The sequence below is a fragment of the Meleagris gallopavo genome, chromosome Z, assembly GCF_000146605.3.
Source record: "Meleagris gallopavo isolate NT-WF06-2002-E0010 breed Aviagen turkey brand Nicholas breeding stock chromosome Z, Turkey_5.1, whole genome shotgun sequence".
Lineage (NCBI taxonomy): Eukaryota > Metazoa > Chordata > Aves > Galliformes > Phasianidae > Meleagris > Meleagris gallopavo.
Window position 1 is genome coordinate 42,312,341 of NC_015041.2, and position 10,433 is coordinate 42,322,773.

Genomic DNA, 10,433 nt, shown 5'->3' on the forward strand with positions numbered 1-10,433 from the left:
GGTTTTTTTTTACTGTAAAGATGCAGTAAAATCAGTCTCAGTTGAGAAGAGATGAAAGTAAAGACACTGACAACTTTCAAGAAGAATATAGGCTGGAGAGAACCATTTACTGTCATGGACAAAGTAGTCAGGAAACTCTGATCAGAAACACAAAGAGTGGCTCTCAACTTCCTAGATTCTTGAAGTAACTGAAGATTGTAGGAAAATGACCTTGAGGGACTCTGGTCATTTTCTGGTCACTCATCTTTGCTCCTGATGTGTTTAGATGTTTTATCACAGTCAGAAACATCCAACTTGAACATCATCAAAATTCAAACTTCTAAAAGCTGCACTAAGATGGAGATTTTATGATGCATCTTGTATTTCCATATCTGGAATGTCAATCTGCACCAACGGAACAGCTGCAGTCAACAGGAATGGAGAGTAAAGCAAGTGTCAAAACCTGCCAGAAGACTAAATAAAGGAAAGGGGTTTTATAAACATCACCAAGACTATTGTTTGCTGTTACAAAAAATCCAGAAGGAACACTTCAAAGCCCAATTCTCTGCCCTATAAGCATTACATTCACAAAAGGAGTGGAGCATGCCTTCCCTTCTCAGTCAAATGATATAACATTTAAATAGGACTCTGTAGAAATACAGAGAAGGGAAGGCTTTTTTCCTGTAAACAGAGCAGATTTGGAAAAACAGTTACTCTGTATAAACATTTGCTATGTGTGTAGTTTCCAGCAGTACTCTGCTGATGCCACATCAGGTTGGACGTGAAGAAAAAATTTCTGCTCAGAAGGAATGCTGAGGTATTGGAACAGCCTGCCCAAAGAGGAGGTGGAGTCACTGCCCTGGGAGTTTTCAAGAAAGGCATAGATCTTGCACTGATTGACATGGTCTAGAGCGGCCATAAGCATGGGTTGATGGCTGGACTAGATGATCTTACTGGCCTTTCCAACCTCACTGATTCTAGAAGTCACTGTCCCACAGTCTCCATCTAATTAAAGTACTATTCTCTCAGAACTGACATTGTTTCCTCAATTTCAGTGACAATGTTCAACAGTCAAAGTTTGGAACCTAGCTCCACTGGTAGCTTTGTAAACATTATATATTGGCAAGATTCTGACAAATGCCACTGATACAGCTGGCTTAATTTGTTCTAATCAAACTAAATACTGCTTTTTAAAACTACTTTGTAGCACATTCACATACAATTATCCGATTGGAAACAATCTGCTTTGAAATTTAACCCTGCAATGATTTTACAAAGATGTACACAAATCCTCATATTTGTTCTTTCTTTGTAATCAAAAGTAAGGTGAATAATTCTGAATTTTCAGATTCATGAGAAAAACGAAACAACAACAACAACTACTAGAACAACACAACAATAAAGCAAAACAGACTCCAATATAACACTATGTTACAGTGTGCAACAAATTCTAAACATAGCCTCATCTCTAGCATGTGTCCTTATAGCAGACAAGAGCTATTCTATCAATAAAAGGAGAATGGCACACATTAAGAAAAGTCTCAAACACTTCTCTGTTAAGAGTTTAAATTGAGGAACTGGGGTCTTTAATTAGAGGGGGAAAAAACACTAATTAAACTCTTCAGAAATCACTTAGTAATTGAACGGAAGAATGAACAGAATAGAATACAGTAAAACTGAAACAGCTGATAATTGGACTTCAAACTGAGCTAACAGAGAAACAATTAACTTTTCAAAAGGCAAGTAATCTTAAATTTACAATGCAAAAAATTAAGGAAAGCAAGCCGGGGCAGACAGAGAATCAAATCACAAATCTTCATTATTCAGTTTTCCTTTAGATACTTCTCTACGAAGAACAGCGCAAATGTGGAAAGATATTTCCACACAAATAAAAACTCTAAAACTACACTAGCATCCAAACAATCTGATTGAGCTGCTGAAATGTGGATAGTGACTTTGGATCTCAGTGCATTCCAATAAAGTCTAGAAAGAAATAGAATTTTAGGCCTGAAAAATGAAGGAATGCAGACGAAAACACTTGTACTGTTCCTGAAAGGAAACACCCCTTCACTTCTTTTCATGTTGCGTGAAGAAACAAATTTTAGTAACTTTCATAGGTTATGAAAATTCACTGGCAGAAGAAAAATGCTCCTGATCTGGAAAATACAATCTGCGAAGTAAAAAATCGCTTCAGAGCATTTCCAGTTACAAAATAAAGACAGGCAATGTTATTAAATATTTCTCCATCATAACCTAGCAACAAACAGCAACTGAGATGGTCAGCTAAAGTATCTAAGGCTTCTCAAAGACCAATAGGGAAAGAAAAACTAGTTCTTCTGTGATATTCAAAGACTGACAATCTGTTTCTGGTCAGCTGAGATACTGCCTCTATGTAGGAAACCATACGGGTGATACCATAATAACATGTTTAAAGGCATAATGACAGTCAATATCACTGACTACATCAATATGGCAAAATCCATGATAGTTAAGTACTGCTGCTTTATCTTTAAAATACACACATTACAAAGCAAAAAAAATCCCTGAATCCTTACCTATGTATCCCTGAATGCTTACCTATGTAATGCGTTCTCCACTTGAAAAGTGTCTGTAAGAGTGAAAAGATTACGCAAACTTCCTGCACACTGCCCTGTAGCTCCCAATTTTGTAAGAAAACTCAGATTTTCTTTGGAACTGATTTTAGACAAATTCATGACTCTGACATCAAGCACTAAACTGTTTCATCTTTATAGTAGGATATAGTAGGCATGCAAGATGGCCTGGATGTAAAAATCCGATGCACTTTCTTTAAACTTATACAAAATTGCACAAAAAAACCGATCATGTCAAGTTCTGATTTCATAGAAAGTTACCAGATATGGATGTACAGCTATTCCTTTCCATCTCTGTCTAGAGCTAGAATTTACTGTGCCCATAAAAACTAGTGTTTTTGAGAAGGCAATAAGAATATTACATGGAGTTTACACTGGTAGCGGAACAAATAGCAATTAGACGCTAATGCAGACTGGATAAAAGGATCTTGCATGTTTACATACTTATATCAATTTTCCTTCTGAAGCAACTAGATTATTCAGAGTTTTGAATTATCCGTTTGTGAAAAGCATATTCAGATCTTCCTCAGCCTACAACGGATCTCCAAACTTTCATCCACTTCAAAAGCAGAAAGCAACAGAAAAAACTTTTTTTCTTCTGAGATGAATAATTCCTTTTCAGTGACAAAGAATACCACCCACATTTGGCGAATGCAACCACATGTTGAAGAAAATACTGTCCATCACTTCTTGCAGTTTTTACCCTTGCCAGTGGTAGTAAAGATACACTACGATTGAGTAAAAATCAGGCAAGGTGATAAGACCTTCCTTGATTTTGGAACAGTTAAGATCTTGAGGTTGCACAAGATTCTTCAGCCGAGCAATATGCAAATACTTATAAAAGAATAAGTCATCTACAATGAATTATGCTCTTAGGGAAATCTGGATAAACTGCCATCAGAAATATCAGCCAGGAACCCGATTTCTGAACACAAAGCTGCCCTGAAATCTTATGAAGTCTCTGAACAAGAACACTACCGCAGATTATTTTCTGCTATTGTAAAGCACTAAGACTTTCCTGAAATCCTGGGGGACAAAAATCCTTAATTTAGTAACATGTTTCAAGCCTTTTTAAGGATCATGCTAGGTCTTTACCTATGAGAATGGAATATTTTCACTATATTTACTTCGAGGCTACACTAAAAACACAAGGTGAAAGGGGTCCCTGAAGATTAATTATAAACGACACAAAAATTATGAGGCTCTGTCAGATAGCCATGAGGTTGCAAGTCGGTTTAGAGTCACTCTAAAACAACCACAAAGTGTTCATACCAGCAGAGCTGGATCTATGACTGCAAGTGAGGAAACCCATGTCTTCTACTAATTAGCACATACAGTGAACTTTGTCCTCAGGGAATTTATTTTTCCCAGGCCGTTAAGACTCAAATTTGGTGGTCTCTAAGACCACTCTTATCCTAGTTCAAAAGACAAAAGACTGCTGTGGTCCTGTTTTCCTACTCCAGGCAGAAGCAAGGCCTGTATCCTCAACAGGCACACATAAACACACACCTCTTACTTGACTAGCCACACAAATGAAAATAGAGCCTTTAACAGAACCCACAGAGCACTCAAACATAAACAGAAGAGACCTGACTTGATCCTACAGCTGATGAGGTCTAAAGTTCACTGGTGAAACTGTATTTCAACTGTTCACTGTATTAACTCAATATCCACTGACACCTCAATAGTGTGGACTTTAAGTCTGTCTGATATCCAGGCTTGAATCTTAGATCTCTTAACCACTCGCTATATCAGACTTTACATCATTTCTGGTACAGGTTCCTTACACATCACCTTCAAGTTTGCTAGCAGTTCACATGTACACACAGAATAAGGGTCTTCCCAGTAACTGGCAGCTAGTTCTGTCATTTTTTTTTCTCTCAGTCTTGTGGTCTTTTTCTCCAACAGTTAACCAGTAAATCTCTTCCTCGTTTCTTATACTGATCTGAAACTGTCTAAATGTTCTCATAGGCTCAGAGTAAATGATGCACTCACACAGAAATAGGATTGTCTGTAGTAACCAAGCATAGACCCTTTTATTTCCCTTTTCCATCTAATTCTTGCACTCACTCAATCCTACTCTGCTTACGTTTCTTCCCCTTAATATCTCTACACCAAGCCTTTTTTTTGTGTGCGTGCTTTGTTTTAAAACACAGTTCTTCCCCTCTACAAATCCCTCAAGTCTGGCATACTTACAGGCAATCAACTCCTTAGTCTTTACAAAGTGATTTCTACCGAATCATGTTGTTGAAATTCACACCAGTAAGAAACTAAGTGACCTTCTTCACAGGTCTCAAGAGTAGCCAATTCAGTGTTCTGCATTACTCCCTAAAAAAGGTTCCTGGGGTTGCTCTCATTTTTTGCTGGTCCCTTGATCACTGTAAGGTCCTTGTGTTTAATTTAATTAATCTTTAGTCAGATGCCATAATATCAATCACATTCTATAAATAGATTATTTGTAGCACAAACAGCTACAAAAGAGCAAAAAAAATTAACTAGCCACCATGACCAGAAGCATACCATAACACTTAGTGGTTGGCAAGTATGAAGCCATCCCTACAGTTGCACAAAAGGTATTACAACACACATTTTGAACAATGAAAGAATTTTATACTTCATTCATAGCTTCTCCCTCCAATTTGATTTATTTTATATTACTCTTAACGTCTGTGTTTTCCAGTAATGTTGCAAGAGTAAGGAGAATTGACTTAATACCCAAAGAAATAACGCATGCCAGAGATGTAGAAGTGACACTCTGCAAGATACTGCTTCCAGTTGACTGGGATGAACTTCTGCTGTCCCAGAGGATGACAGAACACAGATCAGAAATTTTCTGGAGTTGCACTATGATGAGGAAGTAGCTTCCCTAAGTGATTATGATGACAGAAGAATAATATAGATCAGTATCTCCTGTTTTTTATCTCCAGTGAAGCTACCTGCACCAGAAATTTGCTGCTAATGGGAATTCTTCATGTTGATAGAAACTACTTGTTCCACATGCAAACAGATCATACCATTTGGAGTTATTTTACTTGAGAATTTAAGGAAAAGAAGCCTGGCTTGCAGCATCTCTCCTTCCTTAATGAAGAACTCTGTTCTGCCCTAAGAACTTGCAGAGGAAATGACCAGGTCATCCTAGAATAGGATATACAGCAAAGTTTAGATTCCAAATTGCACCAATTCAGAGTAGCTTCCGAAGAGACATACTTTCCTACTTTGGCCAGCAACATTAGCTAGGAATGGAGAAACCAAGCTTTAATACTAAACATACTACTGAAGTAAAATACTATTTTTCTAAAAAGAATTGACAGGCAAGTATACACAAAAGAAGATAAATGAAAACAACCCAAGAAAATAGTATAATTCACTGCAGATGTGTTCATAGTGTCATAGTTTTATGATTTTTGTTACTGGTATTTCACATCATAAAATCAGGTAGCATGCCAGGAGTTAAAGAATTAATGCTCCAGTTCTGTGGATTGTCAGTATGTCCATGTAACTGGTTCTTAGAAGAGAACTGCATATCCCAGAAGACTTTTACTGTTTTGTTTCCATTTTCTATTTAGAGGAAAAGAGAAAACTGCATCATGAGACTGTCCCTTCTTTTACTGCTCATCCCTGTAATATGTGCTCCCTAGCTGTGTTAGAACGCCTTCAGTGTTAGAGTAAGGCCTTTGGTTTTGAACACACTCTCTCTCATTTTATTTGATTTACTAGCTTCATTTCCAATTACACTGTATTATATTCTGTTATCTCACATTCCACTATCATACTTAGTAAATTAGTTTTCTTTCTTAGCCACTGTTTTTATTTTTAGGCCCATCTCCCTTCCTTTTCCCCTTTTTCCCTTCACCCTCTCCCATGATGTGGGTCTGTGGGTCCCTCTGCTCCATTAGTTATGGAACTGGGACGAAGCAGCCCAAAACCATTCACAATTACACTTGCTAAAATATGGTAATGAATAGCAGCATACAGTAAATGGCTACTACATGAAGTATGTATATGCATTATAAATAGGCACTTCATATAAGAGGCAAGTACAACTCAATAATCAGACGAATGGTTATATAATCAGGCATATATTTTCAGAGAAAGTGGTACTGACAGTTACTTAAGAAAAAAGAACGGTTGTATGTGATGGAGAAAAAGGAGTTTGATTATATGACTGCCACATATTTGTGATTTTATTAATGGCCTGTAAAACTGTTTCTCTAAAAACCTTTCCCAAATAATAGCAGATTTTTGAGCTACTGGCTCTTTGCTTGAAGCTACAGTATAAATCCAGTTATAAAAGCTGAACAAGTCAAGCTAAGGTACAAAATACAAACATGAAGAAGAACACGTCTGCTTGGAATAGCACCTTTTTCTCCAACAATGCAATTGAGGAAATAAATATATTACTCCTTCATACAAATTTTGTGCCATTCCTATTCTTATACTAATATAAAACATTGAGTCTTGGAAAGAAAAGGCACTAAAGTTTATTTTTAATGAATTTTATAATAAGTATAAAATAAAGACTATATTTTCAAAAAATAAAGCAGCACTTAGTGTTTTGACAGACAGGTACTTATAACTGTGCTCTGTTTCATTTTCAGATAACAATGATCCCTTTAAAAATAAAATGCATTTGATTCTTGCTCAGAATGATCTGAGGAAAAAGAGGAATGAATGAAGAGGAGAAAAAAGTCAAAAATACGTGCAGAGGCAATTAAAGCTTGCAAGGACAAAATGAACATAAGCAGAAATAGTTACATCTAGGAGAAGATGTATCTAGAATTTGTATCAAAGCATATTAATAACACCAATAGAGGGCTCAGAGACAAAGTTAGCAGTAAATCAGATGAGTGTAATTGAAAGTGAAATAGGATTTGTCCAGCTCTTGCTATGTACACAGCTTACTTAATGTACAATCCTGTCAGTTAATACATTTTTTGTAGTATCCAAATTCAGGGCACAGGGCAAAATCAGTTAAACTAACCTGAAGCCATTTGCATGGAGATGCTATCAGCATGAATACCTATTACTGGTGAGATGAGCTAAAATTCAACAGACAATATCCAGGAAACACTAGGATTAGGCTACAGCAACTACATTAAAGTGATGCACATTTATTTCAGTTCATCTTAAAGAATTTTCATGTACCAGACTTCAATTGCATTCCTTTTCCCAAGTAGAAGTTTCCCAAAGAGCAGAAAGACTCCTACTCGTAAGAACTTTTTTGAGATAGTATTAAATTGGAAACTACTTTAGGAAAAGCCTGTACTGACAAAGATGCCAAGTGATCAAAAATCTCTCCTTCCTTCCACTGTTCCTTAAGTAAATAACAAGATAGGTCTTGACAACAAAATTAAGGTCAGTGTATGAGTCACACAGTGCATCCCATCGCATACATAAACTGCATATAATTTCTCCATAATCTCTTCTGACAGGGCTATTATTAATGATTCTAACAACAACCTCCTGAGTAACAATGCAGTAAAAATATATTTGCATATTTTAGGAAACACTGAGACAGGGGAGTACTCCCCCTTCCTTATTTCAACACACATGAAAGTAACAAGAATCAGAAAACATTACAGATATTTGGAAAATTTTCAAGGATCAGAAAGCTAGAAATACTATTGAGGAATTCCACATCTAACATCAGAAAGATGCAGTCCTGAGTTCAAACTGATGGTCAATCACAATTAACAACCCACTAAATATAAAATAACCCATGTTATTTTGCAGAGGAGTCTGCGCATGCACACACTTTTAGAGTTTTCTTTTGGAGGAAAAGTATCAAAGAAGCTCCCTTACAAGTATGCAACAGGTGTGTTACAACCCTTCAAATCAATCACAGTCCGATCATCATCAGATCATCACAATCTAAATCAATGATCAGTCCTTTGAATCATTTTTAAGCCTCTTTTGATATAGAAGTAGATCTGTTTTGAGCAAGGTCTGGACAGTAAGACTTCCAGAGGTACCTATGAAAGTATTTTATGATTCTGTGGAAAATACCTGAACTACACACAGTGCAGATGCAAGCACCATGGCACGCTACTCCTGTAGTCCCCTAGTATTTCTTGCTATATAAAAATTGTTTTCTGTGTCCAATAATTGTAATTTACTTCGCATTTTAATTTAATTATTTTAATTAAATAATTAATTTAATTAATATTATTACTCTGGGTACTAAAAAGTTTGAGGCAGCATAGATCTCTCTGCAGGTTTCTTCTTACCAAGATAGATTAACCTGGGTAACAACCACTGCTGTCAAAGCTAGAATGTTTCCAGCACTTCAGTGGATCAGATATTTCCACACCACACTGGTAACTGTTAGTGTACTATGTTACACAGATGAGGAACTAGAAAATTATAGCAATATGTACAACCTGAAAAAAATGTCAATCATGTTTGAAATTAGTTCCAGGCTTGATATTATCAACCTCTCACAGTGCTTGGTGATATCCATCATAAAACAGAATTTATTTCCATTTATCTGCATATTTATTAGCAATTCAGTACACAACTACTCATCTTAAGTCATGTGACGATTTCAAAATCTATTCAGGGCTGTCACCACGATTCCTCTGTCTCAGTACAAAAATGTACTTTTCATTTTATCCTTTCCTAATGGTAGACGGTATCCTTTTCTAATGGAAGTTAACTGAAAATATGTATATATAAAACACTAAAACAAGATGTACAAGAAAAAAAAGGCTTTTTTTGGTCTCTATTTTTCCAAAACCAAAGTGAACTGAGGAGACTTACGGCTAGATCTAAATATTTCTTGTTAAATTTTATTTCCCAAGAAATTTAAGTTCAGTTTTGTTCCACCCATTCGTTCCAAATTATTTTTTTTACCACTGTTCCAGTTTCATTAAACTCTGATAAGGAAAAGTCTCACTAATTACCTACAAGCTTCTTGGAAAAATAGAAATAAAAGCCAATAAATATTTAAAGAAGAAATATACAACAGTACCTCAGTGATGCACTGAAGTAATGCAATCAATATATATACAATCTCCGAAACATATCAAATACTTATCACCTCTTATCCAGGTGACAGATAATGGAGGAAGACAAGTGTAAGAAAGGAGGTATTTCTGTGATTGTTAAAAATGTAGAGCTTATGGTGAGAATGTGCAAGCAATCTCAGAAAACTCCCCAGAAAAGCTGTACTTTCTTAGTTCTACTGCTCACTGAAAGTCTTCTTTACTAAGCTCACTACTTTTACAACAGAAATAAAAATTCATGTCTTAATCAGACAGAAAAATCCAGGCAGTAATTCCTACCACATCTGTTCCATGCCTTCTTTCTAGCAAAAGTCGGAAGACATTAGCTGTAATCTTGTTATCTTGGACACCCTGTCCAAGGCCACGGTTGTCATCCTGCATAAGTCGACGATCCATGATTACTTCCAATTGGCCTGAAAATACAATATAGGAATTGTAGTGGTAATAGAAGTATGTTAGGTTTCTAATAAATGTAGAAAAATATTCTGAAATATGAATTATAAACATCACAATTTTTCTCGTTCACATGGAGAATTAATAGTAGATTCAAATTATTAGGACTGATAATAAGAATACTCTATGATTTTGGCTGTAATCTTCCAAAATTTTAGTGTATAATCCAGTAGAAGGTTTAGTGAATTTTTTTAACATAGTTCTCCACACTGAAATTTAGCATGAAAAACTGTTAACCATTTCTTGCAACAAGGATGCTTGGTGCATCAAACATCAAGAGAAGAACCACCTCAAGTAGCTGCAGAGAGATCCTTTGTATTGGGACATCAGCTAATGCATTGTAAAATGTTTCAGCTAATGCTACATAAAACATTGCACTATTTTT

General features: G+C 36.0%; 1 protein-coding gene across 1 annotated transcript in view; it reads right to left on the bottom strand.

Moving 5' to 3' along the window:
* MAN2A1 (mannosidase alpha class 2A member 1) overlaps positions 1-10,433 on the bottom strand; it is a 66,373-nt gene that overhangs the window by 14,938 nt on the left and 41,002 nt on the right. The window contains exon 8 of the mRNA XM_019610221.1: positions 9,875-10,008. Within this exon, the coding sequence (XP_019465766.1) occupies positions 9,875-10,008 (134 nt within the window). The remainder of the gene's footprint in view (positions 1-9,874; positions 10,009-10,433) is intronic.